At 35.3% G+C, this 18,107-nt stretch overlaps 4 protein-coding genes and 1 non-coding gene across 5 annotated transcripts; 3 read left to right on the top strand and 2 right to left on the bottom strand.

The window, feature by feature from the left end:
- Window positions 1-50: 50 nt before the first annotated feature.
- On the bottom strand, window positions 51-5,699 carry LOC110666336 (zinc finger CCCH domain-containing protein 40). The gene is made up of 5 exons (XM_021826784.2): window positions 5,509-5,699; window positions 4,146-4,296; window positions 3,767-4,036; window positions 2,853-3,076; window positions 51-1,138 (listed from the first exon to the last, which is right to left on the bottom strand). The coding sequence occupies exons 2-5, from the start codon at window positions 4,248-4,250 to the stop codon at window positions 265-267; spliced, it is 1,473 nt and encodes a 490-aa protein (XP_021682476.2). The 5' UTR covers window positions 4,251-4,296; window positions 5,509-5,699; the 3' UTR covers window positions 51-264.
- Window positions 5,700-7,475: 1,776 nt separating this feature from the next.
- LOC110666335 (uncharacterized) lies at window positions 7,476-8,869 on the bottom strand. Its single transcript, XM_021826779.2, has 4 exons — window positions 8,426-8,869; window positions 8,094-8,189; window positions 7,812-7,949; window positions 7,476-7,730 (listed from the first exon to the last, which is right to left on the bottom strand). The coding sequence occupies exons 1-4, from the start codon at window positions 8,657-8,659 to the stop codon at window positions 7,689-7,691; spliced, it is 510 nt and encodes a 169-aa protein (XP_021682471.2). The 5' UTR covers window positions 8,660-8,869; the 3' UTR covers window positions 7,476-7,688.
- Window positions 8,245-8,316, top strand: TRNAG-UCC (transfer RNA glycine (anticodon UCC)). The gene has a single exon. It is a non-coding gene; the product is annotated as a tRNA-Gly (tRNA).
- A 4,598-nt stretch (window positions 8,870-13,467) lies between the features above and the next one.
- Window positions 13,468-18,082, top strand: LOC110666332 (protein GRAVITROPIC IN THE LIGHT 1). The gene is made up of 3 exons (XM_058137447.1): window positions 13,468-13,595; window positions 15,913-16,059; window positions 16,162-18,082. The coding sequence occupies exons 1-3, from the start codon at window positions 13,549-13,551 to the stop codon at window positions 16,934-16,936; spliced, it is 969 nt and encodes a 322-aa protein (XP_057993430.1). The 5' UTR covers window positions 13,468-13,548; the 3' UTR covers window positions 16,937-18,082.
- LOC131174403 (protein GRAVITROPIC IN THE LIGHT 1-like) lies at window positions 16,943-18,082 on the top strand (the record flags this gene model as incomplete). The annotated part of the gene is made up of 1 exon (XM_058137448.1): window positions 16,943-18,082. A coding segment is annotated over one exon (858 nt), but the record flags the coding sequence as incomplete, so codon positions are not given.
- Window positions 18,083-18,107: the final 25 nt, after the last annotated feature.

The following is an 18,107-nucleotide window of genomic DNA, read 5'->3' as shown; positions in this document are numbered from 1 at the left end:
AAGGAACGCTAGCGTAATTTAGCCAGAAATTACTTATCCATGGATCACAATTATTGATAGCAACACTTCAAAGCATTCTGATTGTATAGATTGATTTAACTTCACACATAGAAGCGCCGCACTAAGAAAGAACTAGTATTATGGTGCATGTTTAATTCTAGTACAACCAAAACTAGAAGCGATGAGACATTTCAATCCAAAAAAGCAAGTGAATAATGTGAGAACTTGCCCAAATACACATCATCATTTAATCAATATCAAGCTTCATGGGTTTGATGAAGTTGATGCTCCAGACCCTGCAGGTGGGGGTCCAGAGCTTGCGGATGCTGGAGGTGCAGTCCTTGGTGGAGGGACAGAATGCTGGTGCTGCTGTGTGGCTTGTGGAGCCTGTGGCGGGGGAACAGCTGAGTGATATGATGATGATGGTGGAGGATACTGCTGATAAGGTGGCATCAGCGGCACATACCCATATGAAGGATAAAGTTGTTGGTGATATTGCCCGTGTGGCAGTGGCATACCCTGATAAGGATAGTGCTGCCCTTGCTGCCTCTCCAGTGTGTTTTTATTCTCCCCAGATCCCGTTGGCCCCCCATCTTGGGATGGAGGAAGGGCTCCCATTCTTTGAGGATCCATTGATGGATAAAAGGTTCTTTCCTGATGAGGTGGGGGTGGAATATTGAAGTAATGCATTGATGGAGGTTGGACCTGAGTTCCAGGAGGGTGTAATTGATTCTGCTGCTGAGATATAACTGCCCGAGGCAACATCCCACCATGAGCCATCGATGCCTGTTGCCTTGCTTCTTCTGAAGCTTCAGACTCAGGTTTTGGTGCTTGGGGTCTTCCCCACATCAGCTTCAGCCTCAGACCCTTGATAACTAACTTATTGGAGAGCTCTTCTGCAGCCTTCTCTGCACCTTCTCTGGTTGTGTACGTCACAAATGCAATTGCTCGCTGAGGCACCATTTTAATGGACTCGATCTCACCATGAGCATAAAAGTTATCCCTCAGATCCTGCTCCGTAATCCTTGCATCAAGCCCACCCACATAGAGGGTTTTAATGCTTTCATCCTCAGGCGGTTCCAGGGAGGGCATTTCACCAGCCTTGTTAAGTAGCTTCAGTGCCACTGGGTCATTCACTCTGCAAAAACACAGAAAAAAAAAATGAGAATTATACACAGGTTAATATAACTTCTAGAGGTTCAAACATTGCATGTCAACTTGCTAAGGTAAATAGGCTGAATAAAACGTGTTTGTGCCCCTTAATAGCCATTTACACCACAAGAATTGAAAGTTTACGAGCCATCAGATTGAAGCTTCGTCCCAAACAAAATAATCAATCTTAAACAATAAGCACCAATGATTCAATGAAAAGTATATTCCAAATTATGTGACTGCTTGTGAAGTAATGAGTCATTGATTGGGAAGTTTTTGGCAAGAAAAGGAAAAGGAAACAATACAAGCAAGAATTACCATAGGAGATAGGATTCTCTACCCTAGGAAGAGTTGGATCGAGTCTTGGTAAAGTTAAAGGAAGTGGAGCAACGAGTATCCCTTGTTGCATTGGCTGTTGTACAAGGAGGAGCCACCACTTCCGGTGCTACAGTGGCTGTAACTTCGCGAGCTGAGGTTCCTAAGCCAAGTGCTTTTAGTGGCTCTAGGAATGTGAAGGAAATTGATAACTTCCTTTGGAGTCTTAAGCAGTATTTTAGGGCGCTTGGTATTATTGATGATGCTAAGAAAATAGACCATGCGCCCCTTTATCTTGTCAATATCGCCATGGTATGGTAGAGAAGAAGGCAAGCTGATCGAGAGAAGGGCTTGTGCGCCATTGATACATGGGAAGATTTCAAGAAGGAGCTGAAACGCCAGTTCTACCCCGAGAATGTTGCTAGAGAATCTCGGGCTAAACTTAGGCGCTTGTCTCAAAGAGGTAATATACGGTAGTATGTTAAGGAATTTTTCGAGCTTCTCTTGGAAATCCCAGACTACCCAGAGCAAGAGGCTTTCTATGCATTCCTTGATGGCTTGCAACACCTGGCCAGAATAGAAGTAGAGAGGCGTGGAGTAGATAATCTTGCCTTAGCCATTGCTGTAGCCAGGTCCTTGGTTGAATTCAAGAAGAGTGACAAGGTCAAGGGCAAGAGCAAACCATCAAAGGGAAAGAGTGAGGGAGAGCCCTCACATGGTAAAGACGGAGGACCCAAGAAGTCCAAGTACAAGAAGGGATATTCCAAGGGAAATTACTTAAAGAAGAATGGAGAAAGGCTGCCGCTCAAATACTTCTTGTGTGATGGACCTCATCAGGTAAGGGAGTGTCCAAAGAGATTAGCTCTTTCGGCCATAGTGGAAGATAAGGACGCAAGTCCTCGGCCAAAGAAGGGTGCTACCATGGGATCATTGCAGCTTGCCGCAACAGTCCAAACCAAGCCAAAGGAAGTTAAGGGAGACAAGATAGGGCGGCAAAGGCTCCTAGATCACCTATAAAAAGGGACCTCCATGTTCATTTATACATAAGTTGTGCCAAGTCGAGTCACTTGTACAAATAGCTTTGTAAAGCTATTCTCTTGTAGCCTTAGGTTTGTATAGCCAATTTTATTGAGTTATAAAATTACTTTCCCTTTGCCAAACTCTTTCTATTGTTTGTCTTTGTTTCCTTTTGTACTTTCTCACTTTGTTTATCCTTTGTCAACTTTGTTAGTCTATTTTTAAGGCTAACCAAGTTGGGAGGCTGACTTAGTTCTGCCTAGTGATTAAGTGCGACATGGTTGGAAGTTGGTTTGAGGTTTATAAACCACTTACTCCATGACAAGTGGTATCATATCAAAGGAAAGAAAATGACCAATCGCACTTACCCATAATAACGATCTTTTATGTTTTGCTGTGATAACTCCCCAGTTACGGGCATCTCATGCCTATAAGGACACTCGGCACCTCGTGTGCATTCACCGCGTACGTAGAAACTACAAACATGTGCTCGGTTCCTTTTGTAGTATGGTGTTGTCCTTTGAAGCTTTAGAATAGTGTCATTTGGCCGGACCTTTCCATATGAAGATTCATAATCTATACCAGCTCTGGCCTGCATTGGCAACAGTCACAATAAGTGTCAGAATCTATATCCAAACATGACATGATTAAGGTACTAACTATTATCTAACTGAAGCAAACCGAGAACAATATTTGCATAGATCTCTCTGTAGTACAAAGTCAATTGAAAAATGAATCTCGATAAATTTTGAACAGATTTACATGAATGAAGCAACCGACAATGTAAAACCAAAATATCACATGGAGGCTTTGTTTGGTTCATGGAATTCTATTCCATAATTTCACATTTTGTTTGAAATTTTAAATGTGCAGTAATTATTTATCTAGAATAGACATTTTCCAAATTTGAGGAACATAAATTCCACAAATAAGTGAGGAATGCTGTTTTCTGCCTATGGAATGGCTATTCCATTGCATGAACTAAACAATGCATGACAACTATACAACATAAAAATGTGCAGTATTATAACAGATAATAAAAACTGTAAGTAATGGCATCACCCTGATAATAGAAATTAATAACTTGAATAGATACCAATTATCAAGTTGGATCATCAACATGCTAACTTAATTACTAGATGTCAAAACTCAAAGATACATTAATACACACTTGTATTTCATTCACCAATGGATAAAATTTAACATGTGCCCTTTCCTCAATAAAAAGTTCGCATTCCGGACATTACAAGGTTACTAAACTTTAAAACATTAATAATCTTACCCTGCGGTCATGCTCCTCAGCAAAGTACTCCCTGTTGACATCACTCTTTGGAATGGCATCATTGGAATTGATACTGAGAGCAGTATCTCGAACCTGAACTGGCAACCCATATTCTAGATCCAAAAGACAGACTTGACAAACATTTTTCAACTTGCTGCAAGTTTGGCAAATCTCAGACTTCTTAAATCTTGCATCCCGACCAGGCCTCCACCTAAAAACTGTAAATGGCCGCGTACATATCTTGCATTCCTTATCAAATTCAGCTCTAGTCTATATCCCAATGCATACAATCACAACAACAATGTAACAAAAATTCATCATGACAACATACTAAAACATAGAATACTCTGAAGCTTGCTACAAGAAGGGTTATACATACCATACGAACATAAGGATTGTCACCAAGGCAAGACTCACAGATGATAGGAAAATCAGAACGCTCCCAACCATCTGCCTCAAGATCTCTTAACAATCGGTGTGCCATTTCCTCTTGAGCCCTAGCTTAGGTTAAATCTTCACTATGCCTATTCCTGTCACGGTAAAGAGGACAGCAGATGTTTATTGTTCAATTTGAATAACAAAGCTGGTAAAAAAAAAATTCTCTCATTCAGGGCCAATCCCTAGAACTTTTGAGACTTTTGGAAGCTCAACAGGTGACTCATAACTGGTGGAAAAGGGAAGTTAATAGGCTGAATCAAGAATTAATTCATCTTATTTTCTGATTTCTTTGCAAGTTACAGCACGAATGTGATTTTGCTTATCAGAATCCATAGTTTATTAATTGTACTGACTTCAAGTTGACAAGCCAAACCATCTAAAAAGATTCAGAACATTGATTTATGGAATGTGTGACATCATTCCCATGCAGCAGTGCCCAAGGATTAGGGGTGTCAATCAGTTAGTTTGGTTTCGGCCTGAACTCTGAAATCAAGCAAAATTAATATATCCAAACCAAATTTCTTAGAATATAAATGTGAACTGAACTGAACTGAATTGCAGTTGGGTATTCTTTCAGTTATAGGTAGATTGTTCTCTCTCTTAAAAATAGACAGTGACATGAAATCAAATCTATTTAATCAATCAATCCATGAAGTTTAAATATCATGGGAAAAAACAATTCCAAACTGATAGTTCTAAAACGAAGTCAATAAGAATTAAAATAAATAAATAATTTGGACAGAACAAGGGAGATGCATATTTTGAGACTAAAGTGAGATTAAGGGTCAGAATCAAATATAAGAATTTGAGAAGTGATGCCGAGAGAGCTTAGTTACGAACATAATCTCAGATGGTAACGGGTCGGAGCAACCCTGGGCAAGCAAGAGAGCAAAATCAATTGCGAATGAGAGAGCCTGAGAGTGAGGGAAGACAGCAACAGAAGGAACACGTGAGGTGTCTTCTTTGTTTAAAAAGGAGTCCATCGAAGACAAGGCGAAAATCAGATTAGAATATGATTTGGAATGCCATATATTTCAAAATCAGGAAGAAGAAAAAGGAAATAGATCAAAACCTCAAAAGCAACGACCCAACTATAAACGAAATTTCAAAATATTAAACATATCAGAACATATGCAGAAATAAAAATTAAGAAAAAAAAAAACAGATATGAAAAAATCGAAAGAGCAGGCAGAAACCAAGCAGGAAAAAAGAAAATCTGATTCATAATGATTATGAATGGGGTTAAACATGAACAGATTTCAAAAAGCAGCAAGACCATTATTGAGAACGAAGAACTCAAATACCTTTAATTTATCCGAATCCGAACTGAAAGTTCTAATTTGTTAGTTAGGATTCAGCTGACTCTCTAAGATGCTGGGATAAGGTGAGAAATGACTAATTAACCAATTTGGGGAGAAAGAAATTTAGGGTTAGTATTTTTAGTTTGCGAGCTCCCAGTTTGGAAGTCGATAGGTCGAGAAAAGAACGACCATAGAATCTATTTATTATATAGTTTTTTTTTTCTTTAAAACGATGGCGTTTATACCGGAAGTTATCAAAATCATTTATTAATTGTTACACAATAAAATTTTATATTTATTACTTCTTTTATCAACTTTTATTATCTGTTATTTTTATTTTTTATAATAATTAAAAAATAATTAAATTATTTAAATTATAATAAAATATTTTTAATTTAATTAAATTACTATTTGTTTTATTTAATTAAAAGAAAAAAAAGAGAGAGTTGTTAACTTATATTTTAGAAAATTATATAAAAAATTATTATATTTAATAAATAAAAGGATAAAATTAAACAAAAAAAAAATTAAAACTTCCTGATTTTCTCAAAATGATATATAAGTATAAATAAAAATAATTTTTAAAAAATGAAAGATAATAGTGAGCAAAAGGGGTATAAATTTTAATTTTTAGGTCATGAAGTGAGAAATTAAAAATATATAGATATTCATTTTTATTATAATATTAATATTTTTCATGTTAATATATATATATTAAGTGTATTATAATAACTTAATTAAATAAATAATTATAAATTTTATACAAATTATAATTATGCCATTGCGGTAAAAATTTTACTTAGACTTGATTGATGGTGAACTCAAAGCCTAACACCATATACATTGTAACACCCTAGGCAAATCCTACATCGACAAAACACGGTTTTACATTTATGGTATCAGAGCCTGGTATCAGAGCCATTACAAATGTAATGGCCCGGCCCACTAGTGATACTGTCCACTCTGAACCGAATTAAAACGCGTCAATAGGGGTTACGAACCATCAACTTATACTGTCCGCTCTGGATCGAAGCCCTCACGGTTTTAAAACGCGTCACTAGGAGTTACGAACCATCAACTTATAAACCCAGCATCTCTTCCGTGTTTTGTCGATGTGGGATTTGCCTAGTATGTTACATACATGGTGTCTTAATCATAAATAGAGTTTGGCAATAATTTTTCTTAAGATGATAGGGTGTACATGCTGAATTTTCAATGCATCGCCACAAATTGCATTTTTGCTATTCTGTTTCAGAGCTGAAGACGAAAGATGTGAGTCTTGGGAAGCATACTACAAAAGGACTACATGTGCGTATAAAATTAGAGGAGCACATTACCTTGGCTACAGAGAAGAGAAGCATAAAAATGAAATTGATAAGTTAAAATTTCAGATGTCTGATGAAGCATTTCAACAGATGCCAGACTTTCAGGGCATGGTATGTTGATGCGCACCCCTTATGCTCAATGGTTGCTTATTTGTTTTTTAATGTGATTTTACTTGAATATTTTTTCCATAGAAAAGTTTTCATGGTCCGTACCCTGTTCCCCGATTGATTTGGCTGATAAAATGTGCAGAGAATCTAGATCAACCTTGGTAGGAAAGTCATCTATTCCGCCCCTTTATAATAATCCACAAGCCAATTAGGTTTAAGCTTTGCTATTGTGGGTTAAAGGTTGGGTTAAGCACAAGCGTTTGCACCCTCTGAAAGAACAGTTTTATTCAAGGCACGAAAGATTTTCAAATGCCCTGAAGGCATTGTGGTTATTGCCATAGACAAACTATAAATAACCACTATGCACATTCCAACACCCCATTAAATTTCTGGTTTCCATTTGTAGTTTTGTACCCCTGGCTTACCACCAAGGATGGAGCAAAAAGCTCCCAAAACTAAAACTCTGCAAGACATATTGTTTTGATCTTATGCAATTGCTTGTATGAAATCTTGAAAGTTTTAATATTAAAAATAGCCTTATTCAGAAGCTAGAATTAACATTCAAACACCACAAGCATCCAAGTACACTGCAATTATAACCATATATATTTAGCGTATGAACTACCTTAGTGGCGACAATGATAAACATTCTTTGTCACAGAGTGACCATAAGAGATAAGGTAGAGAACATTTGCAATATCTAGCTAGGTCTTAACTTGAAGACAACACATCCCCCAGTCACCCTGCCTTTCAATTGTCACTCCTTTTGGGCTTGTCTGAAGCCAAAGTGACCTGACACAAGAAGTTGAATTTTAGTTGAGCACAAAGTAAAAACTCTTGCTAATGAGTAATGAAGTAAGCAAGTGAGGGTACAGTATTGGCAGCTGCTGGAATCCATTCATTAGTTGCTGGGTTTCCTCTGCAAGAAGCATGGCAACAGGATACCGGATCTGGTGCTAAGCTGAAGGATTTTCCATTGATATTCTCCATTTTAATGAACCCTGTTCCTGTCTGAAATGAACAAAACTATCATAACAATCCTAACTTCAAAAAACACCAAGTACACTTGCATTTCCATGATCTAATGATTTGAACTTAATAAATGACAGCAGGCCACAATTTTTATGAAAGAAGGAAACTAAAGAAAGAAAATACCGTGTGGTGCTTCTTGTCAATGCAGTTGAGATCCTTGTAGTACTCTGTCTCCACAAAATCCTCCCCAACTTGGCCATTTCCATTGCAAACTAGCTTCTGCATGAAAAAGGTTCTCTCATAACTTCGATTAAAGGTGAAGTTCCATAACCGTGCGTTTGTAGTCCAACGGTTAGGATAATTGCCTTCCAAGCAATAGACCCGGGTTCGACTCCCGGCAAACGCAAGTGGTTTTTCTCTTTCTCAGATGCAACCAAGATCCCTCGACATGAAGGGAAGGATAAATTTCGATATGGAAAGCAGAAAATTTATAATAAATGGAAAAGCGGACAAACCTGAGGATCATTTTCGAGACGTTGAAACTCAACAAGTTCAGGGATGGAAGATGGAAGAGAATTGGTGAAGGGGAAAGCATCCACATATTGAGCAGAAAACTCACTGCGTTGAGGCTTAGAGTGACGCTTTGCAGCCAATCCATCAAAATATTCTTTTGTTTCCTCTTGAATTTTTGCTTCTTCCTCTGCTGATAAATGAATGTCGCTCCTGTGTGGCCTCCCATGGAACTCCATTTTTCTTTCTTTTTTCTCCTAATTAAGCCCTTTTTTTCCAATGATGATAAAGAGAGTTACGGCAATGGAAGATGCTTCTCCCTGCTTTCCTTTATGCTGTTGATATTTCTGACTTTGTACTGCCAATTGGGAACCTAAAAGAAAATATCTTTCTTTTGCTAAAAAATCTTAGCAATCTTATCCATTTAGACTTGGTGTGCGTTCAATTTGCTTGGTGTGGTCCCGCTAGTGTTAGGTAGACGGGAAGGCAAAGCATTCAAATGTTGATGAGGCTATTAATCAAGCCTCGTTGCTGTGGTACAGGCATGATGCGGATAAAAAATACTTTATTTTTTCCTTTTTCTGTATAACTCATTTTTGCTATTTAATGGATAAAATCATTATACTTATTTTATATTATAAAAATAATTTTAACTTAAAAAATGAGAAATATAAATATTTGTGAAATGAAGTTGAGGCAAATTTTATCTCATTAAATAAAAAAAAATAAGGGAGAATAAATAAAAATTTTCTAATCAGGCGGACAGAATCGGAAATGGAGCATGTGGTTTTCCGCCTCTCTTCACAGAAAGAAACCCTAATAGAATGGGCCACAGAAGTCAGGCCGCAAGGCCCACACAGCCCAACTTTAATCTATGCCTATTGTAATTTAGTATTCTTTCAAGATCCTCCTCGTGGAATTATGAGTTATTTTGTCTACAATGTCATCTTCGTATTTATGCTTATTAATTTGGAACTTGAATCTATTTGTAAGAAACAAAGAACGAATTTTCCAATAAAAGAGCCATTTTGAATTTAATATACAAGTTGGGTTTTAATTTTTTTTTTTAATTTTAAAATATTTTACAAATAGAACAATTACAGTAATTTTTCAAAAGTTAATATAATTGAATGTTATAATGTATGGTGGTAAACTTTTAATTTTTTTAATTGTTCACCTATCAAACAATAATAATAAGATGTTATTTAGTTTATGTATATATTTTTAATAAAAAGTTTATGTAAAAGTCTCCATCAATTAAAAAGTTAAAGTATACCATCGACCTCATTAACAGATTACATTAGAATTTACAAATTGCTCACTAAAAGAGATTTAACCAAATTCTCAATTTAATATCAATTAAAAAGTTAAAATACACCACCAACCTCATTAAAATATTACATTAGAATTTACAAGTTACTTATTAAAAAAAAGATCGGTTAAATTAAATTATCAATTTAATAGAAATATTGATTGAATTTTATCAACTAAATCATTTTTTTTTTCAAATGATACAGTTCATTAAAAGATAAATGGACTTGAGCTCAATACAAGCAAAAATCCAACTAAAGAAATAAAACAACAAAGTAGCCAACCCTAAATTTAGATGTCCAACCCTGATTAGCTAAAAAAATTGGATGCCCAAAATAGAACCTTAATGTTCTGGGCTCCGACCTATATCTGAGTGACTCAGGAAACGAGAGAAGCATCATCGCCGTCTCTAAGCAGATGAGTACTCGGACCAGCCACCCGAGGAAGACAAGACACTAGATAAAGCACAAAAGGGTAACCATCCATGGGCATAGTCATCAAACTGAGAGATTCTCCAACTACAACAACCTTAAGAGCCAAAAAAGATCCAAAAGTGAACCAAACTCAGAGCCAAAGTGGGGATAGGACTAAGCTTGAAGGAAGCATCACATATTAGCTCAAGGAGGGTGATGCAACATAACTCAATAGCATATAAGCGAAAGAGGTCGGCCATAGATGGCTTAGTTGGTGAAAGACCCTCGAGATACTAACATCCCAGAAATGAATGAACCCTCAAAGTTAAATTTAGCATGACGTAGATGAGAAGCAGTAAACCTGCATGTAATACTCAAGGCTGGACAAAGCAGCTTCCACCATAGTAGATCGATAAAGACTCTCTAATTAGTATTATCTACTGCAAAATCCACCTAAACATTATTTATACATATCAACTTGGTCGAAGGAGGGAAAGCAAAACCCACTTGAGAATCAACCCTCGTTAGGCGGTGTATAAAAACATTAATAACATAAAATAAGTGGTAACATTTTAGAATGGGAAAAATTTTAACGATCATAAAGCACACTCTCTACCTAAAAATGCCAATTTAACTTCAAATTAAGAATGCTCTCCCAAAAGCATGAGCCAAAACTTAGGTGAAGATGGCCTACTCAAAGAACAGACACCGTCAACTTGTATGAATAAAAACAATAAATGTCACATCTCAGAATCATCAAAAAGCTCTTGATTTTAAGGCATTTCTAATAATGTCATATTAACCCATCTGAATTTGATTGCCATGCACTAACACATACGACACACCATGTGGGATGAAGTAGACAGGTTATATCAAGTGACTGGTATTGGCACGTGGCAAAAAAGAGAAGTAAATGAATTATCAACCACTGAAATGAAATTAAATTTGTCGATTCAGGTTGGAATTTCAGTGTGTTGCACATTGAACCATTTACTGCACAAAAATTCAAGTTTAAATTGAATGGTACTGAGCAAGTGAAGAGGAGAAAACTTGATGCCATATTCACTCAAAAGGATCTAGGAAAATAGAAGGAAAGAAAGTTAAATTATTATTGTTATTATTATTATTGTCTTTCTGGGTTTATAAAGATGTTGCCTTGCATTTGTATCAATCTAGGATGTGTTGCAGCCAAACAAAGCTCTGTAAGTTTGATCACAGTTATCCCTCTTCCTTTTCATTGTTCTTCGATATCTTTTTTCCTTTTTTTATTATATATGAATGCACATTTCTTACCAGCTGCATGGAGTTAATCAAGTTACATGAAATGTTCAAGATGTGTAGAACAATATTGAAGATCTGCCTGGCCTCCTTAATCTTGAAGAATACAAGGGTCTAAATTAAAATGGTGCTATAGTTTTGTTTTTTAGGATATTTACAGGAGAAAGACAACAGAATTACAGCGAAGCTCTTATATGTATTTAGCCGGTTATACATATATGATTGTAAGCAAGCTCTTATATGTTTTGATGTTTTCATATCTTTGTAGCTAGGAGGACACAAATCTATCTAGTGGTTAGGATTATTTCATATCTTTAAGAAGGGCAATCTTGAAATATATATAAAAAATTGTGTCCTCTCTTTTAAGAGACTAAGCTTTTATTTATAACTTATAGACATAATCCATCAACTTTTAACAATCAGCTAGCTAATGTTTTTCCCAGCAATGTAAAAAGGTTAGTTGGTAGGACCTTTTTAATTGAACGGCTGGGAATTATAGTTATTATGAGTTATCTCCATCCATACTTTCAATATAAATATATTATTTTATATAATCGTCATATGTATAATAAATAAGTTTTGATAATTAATTATGATAAAATTTATATGAGACCTATTATAATTAATAATTATAATAAAATTATTATATATACAATGATTTTATTCTAAATTTATATGCAATATATATGAGGAACTTGAGAAATTTGTGCTAAAAAATTCCATATATTAAGTAGAGGCATGTTAGGAACGAGAATATATAATGAGTGAAAACTCTGCATCCATTTCACCAAATTGGAAGTCACTAAGAGATTATTAAAATTTTATATTGAATTAAAATTAATAAATATTAATTATAAAAATTTAAAATAATATTTTCTTTTCAAATTAATTAATTTTAAAATCCTAAATATATATATTCTTTTACTCTGTTCGATAATGATTTTTAAGGTAATATTTAGTGTTTTTACCTTTTTCATTTATATTGTTATATGGTATAAATGTTTATGTTAGTGATTATTAGAAGTTGAGAAAGTAATTATGATCATTCCTACCTTTTAAAAGTTGTGTTTAATATTTTTAAATAAAAAATACGATATTAATATTTTTATATTTAATAATTAATTTAACAATTATTTTTATCGAAAATATTTACTTTAAATAATTATATAAATAATTAATATTTAATAATTAATTATTAATAAAAACAACTAATATCTAATAAAATGATCAATAGTTATTAAAACATCTAATATTATCAAACAGCTAATAACTAACTGATTCTTTGATTTTTTTTGTAAGAGATAAGTCTTTGCTTCTTGATTAGTCATACAAGGGACAATAACTATATAAACTTTAATGTAAAGATATGGTTGCTTGCTTCATCATTAAGACGTGAAAACCATACATTCAACCCACTTAATTCAATCTAAAAACCTAAATTTTTAAGTGGTAAGACCCAAATATATCATATCAAAGTTTAATCTTTTATAATCTTTAATATCCCTGTTAATAATATGGGTTAGGCCAGCACAATCAAATTATTGATGTAGCGATATATAAAAATATAATTAGACTTTAATAATATATGTCGAGAAACATGATAATTAAAACACATAATTAAATATACAAGATTAAAAAATCATGTAAGAAATCTCAATCCAATCTAAAATTTGTGAGATATTTAACTCCAACTTAACTATGAAAAATAATTAATTAAAAAATAAAGAAAAATATTGGTTATTTCTAATCCTATCCTTCGATAGCTAGCAAGTTCCAATATATACAAGAAATATAGTAAAAAAGAAAAATAATATTTATAACGTAAAATATGAGGAAATTGGATGCCAAATTCAGTAAAATAGAAGGGGAAGGAGTAGCTAGTGACTAAAGTGAGGATGAGAATATAGAAAACTCAAGGTGATCCTTATCGAATCGAACATCTTGCTTTTGTCTTGTTGGTAAATGAACATCAGCTGTCATGCTCGGCTCGGCTGTTCTGCTTTCAACAACAACTTTACATAAATGCACATGCATTAATTTTATTTTATTTATCTCCCTGTTCGTTAATTTCTATCATCTCTCTCTCACTCTCTCGTCTTCTCTCTCTGTGCGATCTGCTAAGGATTATGTTCTCCAGTATGTTGCTTTGTTCCATGCATTCCAACAATTCAAGGTAATCATATCGTAATTAACTTTGTTTAAAGGTTTCTAATCTGATTATTAACACTTCTTTTTTAGCTTGCTGTTAATTCTTTTTTTTCTTCTTCTCTTAATTAATCTGCAGTTTCTTTCTTGCAATCTCATGCACTAATCATTCTCTTAATATATTTTATAATTATATTTATATAACTTAAAATTTAACCAATTAATTTAGTGTATATCAATTGGTTTTCGAGCTAAGAGGTATCGAATAGAAATATACTGACTCACCCATTAGTATGGAATTTTTAATAAATTTGTTAAATCTATAGGATATTTCATTCTATTATAGTTCTTAATTGAGTGAAACTTTAAGAAATTAGACTAATTAATAAATGACTTTGTTTTTATTTTGTTAATAATGTTTTTAATAACAGGATCATATTATTTCCTGTAATTAGTGATATATTATGTCTTAAAATTTGTAATTGTTTTGATTATATTCAATACTTTTCTATTATTATTATTAAATTAGCCCATAAATTATTAATTTTATTTTAATTATATTTAATGAGAATGAAGTGTATGCATATATGCCATTGTTTTGCTGAGCATACTTGAATTTAAGATGATTATTTCAATTTGCCCTTTCAATATTAAAAAGTTAAAATTATTTACACTCTCAAAAAAAAATAACACTACCTTCATGTATATTTTCTCTCCTCCCTCTATCTATTTCTTACTCGCCGCCCGATTCCCTCTCTCTCTCTCTTCTCAACCCTTCTTCCCTGGTCTCTTCTCCTGCGCATTCCATTTCTTCTAAATATATATGTAAGTACAGGAGAATAAAGAGGGGAGGTTTAAGATTTGTGCAACATGAAAGAAACCAGAAAAGAACTATTAAATACTACCTAACTTACCGATTACATCGTGATTATCGGCCAATTTTCTCAACGTAATCCTTGCTTGTTGGTCTTTCCACGAGATCCTCTCCATTTTCTCAATGGAATATCGAAATAACATTACATAGTGACCTTAGTTGGTCGGAATCGTTGTCCCGTGCAGCGCAGAATGATTGAGTGGTGCAAAGAAAGATCTGCAGGTGTAGAGCTCGGCGAAAAGCTTCGAAACGTTGGTAGATCTTGAAAGTGCCATGGAAGATTTGAGAGTGCCACAAGATCCTAAAATTTTAATTTTCAATTGAGATTGGTTGAAAATAGACATAGAGAGGAATATTTATTTTAATTAAATTTTTTTAAAAAAAGTAATATTTATATTTTTAAAATTTTTTAAAATATTTAAGAATAAATTTTAAAAATATTTAAATAGTGAGTGAAACACACTAAAAACACTTAAATTTAAATTGTTGCAAGCAAAACTGAGTTAATAAATTTAAATGCATGATACCTCATTATTTCTAAATAATAACGCGTCTATCACTGTGTAGAAGAGTTTTAGAACGTTTTTTTTTTTTCGTTTCATAATTATTAATACTGCTATAAAAAAAAGAATGATGAATAAACATATTTCAAAAATTTATCTACTCTACAAACAATGGAGGATCTTGGAAAAGGCAAAATATAACAGAAATGAAGATCAGTAATAGAGATTATAGACTAGAGGGGATCCAGAGACCATCTAGGGCTCATTAGATTACCTTCTAAGAAACGAATGTATTTTTATTTCTTAGTAATTTTTCAATATATCGAAACAAACAAACCTGTCTATAAACATGAAAATTTGAAATATATTTGAAATAAAATTCACAATTTATAAATTAAATTAACAAAATTAAATAAGTAAAATATAACTATAAAATAAAAAAAAATTATAAACATCCCTTAATTAATCTTAATATAAATAAATTATTTTTGTAAAAAATAAGGTGCAAAAAAGCATACATAATACTATTAATTGCAATAGAAAAATAATATTTATACGTTCACTTACTATATAAATAATAATAATTTCTTTTTTTTTGTCAAAATATAAAAAGAAATAGTTTGTGGAGTTGAAAACTTGGAAGCGTGACGTAGACGACCATCCCCCGTCCACGTGACGACCATTAACTAGGTGATGGAAGCTGCGCATTATCCTGATGTGGGTGGCATTTTCGTAGATCGTAACTCATTTCACACACGTATACGACCCAGACAGCGAGTTTATATCTAATGTACACCCAGAGTCCAAACATATATTCCTCCACTCATACCTACGCGCACACACGCTCTCTTCTTCCCTTAACACAAACTCCACTGATTTCACTGAATCTTGCAATTACTGGCTCACTGGTGAACGTAATACCGCTTCTGAGTCATTGATGACTGATAACCCATTTTCCGGTGCCCCAGGAGGAAGAAGAAGAAGCAACAGGGTCACCGGAGTGAACTCGAGATTGAAGGCAACGACCTTGGCTTGTTGTACTCTTTTCCTTTCGACAAAGATCCAGTGGTCGTCAAGCATTCGAGATTCACTCTCCGATCTAATCACATTCCCAGGTCTAACCTCTCAACACTTAATTATATTGTCAAGTTTGTGTATTTTATGTTGAACGGTATCACTATCCTGCGCACCCTCACTTCTTTTTGTGAATTTTGCAGCCAGGGAGAGGTGAAGCCAAAGAAGAAAGGAGAAATGGCTAACAAGGTATCAAATTTCTCCGACCTAATCCAACGAGTGGCGGCTTCCTGTTTGCTCCACCCACTTGCGGCCAGCAGGCATGATTCCGGAAATGTAGCCGGGGACGTGAGAGAAAGGTATGAGTACGAGACTGACGAGCGGGAGGACTTTAAGGAAGAAGAGGAGGAAGATGTGGATGAGGAGATGGAAGAGAAGAAAGGGAGTTTTAAAGGTTGGGATCAGGAGAAGAACAAGAGCGGAATGGTGGCTATTGAGAGAGTGATGGAAATGGAGATGCTAATGAACGAAGTTTTCGATTCTATCTCGGCGATGAAGAAAGCATATGTTAGTTTACAAGAGGCGCATTGCCCGTGGGACCCGGAGAGGATGAGGGTGGCTGACGTGACGGTAGTGGGGGAGCTAAGGAGGCTGGGTGTTTTGAGAGAGAGGTTTAGGAGGCGGGTTAGTATTGGTGGCCATGGAGGAAGAAAGAGAATTGATGTTGGCGGAGGATTGGGGATGTTGAGGGAGGTGGTGGCGCCGTATGAGGCTGCGGTGGAGGAGCTGAAGAGGGAGGTGAAGTCAAGGGAATTGGAGGTGGAGAATTTGAAGGATAAGCTGAAGAACCTTAGCCCCAGCCTGAGCAATGGGAATGGAAAGAAAGGGAGGTTCCAGTCAAAGAGGAAGGTCAGCTGCAGTCAAGCTGCTCAAGGTACTTTCTTCGACTTCCATGTATTTGCTTTATCTTCGAAATGACTATTATGGACTCAAATAAAAAGGTTACTTTTGAAAATAATTGGGGATATATCTGTAATTCAATTACTTGTAACACTTGCTGCAGCACCAGCACCAGATCTTTTTGAAGCAGCGATGAGCCAGGTGAAAGAGACTTCAAAGTCCTTTACATCTCTTCTCTTGTCCCTCATGCGCACTGCCCACTGGGACATTGCTGCTGCTGTCCGCTCCATTGAAGCCGCTGCTGCGACCACTGAAAATAACGCTATCAACAACCACACTACCGCCATCGCCACCACCATTGTAACCCACCACGCCAAGTATGCTCTGGAGTCCTATATTTCTCAAAAAATCTTCCAGGGCTTCGACCACGAGACCTTCTACATGGATGGTAGCCTCTCCTCGCTTCTAAATCCAGACCAGTTCCGCCGTGACTGCTTTACTCAGTACCGAGACATGAAAGCAATGGACCCTATTGAGCTTCTTGGAATCTTGCCAACTTGTCACTTTGGCAAATTCTGCTTCAGGAAGTATGTTGCCATTGTTCATCCAAAAATGGAGCAGTCATTGTTTGGAAACTTGGAGCAGAGACAGCAAGTATTGGCTGGTAGCCATCCAAGGAGTCAGTTTTATGGTGAGTTCTTGGGGCTAGCCAAAGCTATTTGGTTGCTTCACTTGCTGGCATTCTCACTCGACCCTGCACCAAATCAGTTTGAGGCATCTAGGGGAGCTGAGTTTCATCCACGATATATGGAGAGTGTAGTGAAATTTTCTAGTGGCCGAATTCCAGCTGGTCAGATTGTGGGGTTCCCTGTTAGTCCTGGGTTCAAGCTTGGAAATGGATCAGTCATCAAGGCTAGGGTTTATCTAGTGCCCAGGACATGAGTTTTTTCGGATTTCGGTTGATGAATGTAATTTCTGTGCGGTAGTATGTAATGGACAATTTGGCTATAGGGATGATAGGTTACGGATGCTAAGCAGCGTGTTGTTTTGTTGGGGATGGGATTCGCGGCCTGCTGTCAAAATCCACAAGGCTATTTCGAACATATTATACATCCATCAAGTTTGTTTGTGTTCTACACTTCCAAGCCTCTGAAAAAACATTCGTGCTTCAGGAAGTATGATTATTGCTTGAAACAATAGCAGTTCAGATTCAAGATTCGTCTATTTAGTTCTTATTCTTCAATTAAGT

Source organism: Hevea brasiliensis, chromosome 16, assembly GCF_030052815.1.
Source record: "Hevea brasiliensis isolate MT/VB/25A 57/8 chromosome 16, ASM3005281v1, whole genome shotgun sequence".
Classification (NCBI taxonomy): domain Eukaryota; kingdom Viridiplantae; phylum Streptophyta; class Magnoliopsida; order Malpighiales; family Euphorbiaceae; genus Hevea; species Hevea brasiliensis.
The sequence above is the reverse complement of the archived record's forward strand: the minus strand, read 5'-3'. Positions and strand labels throughout refer to the sequence as shown.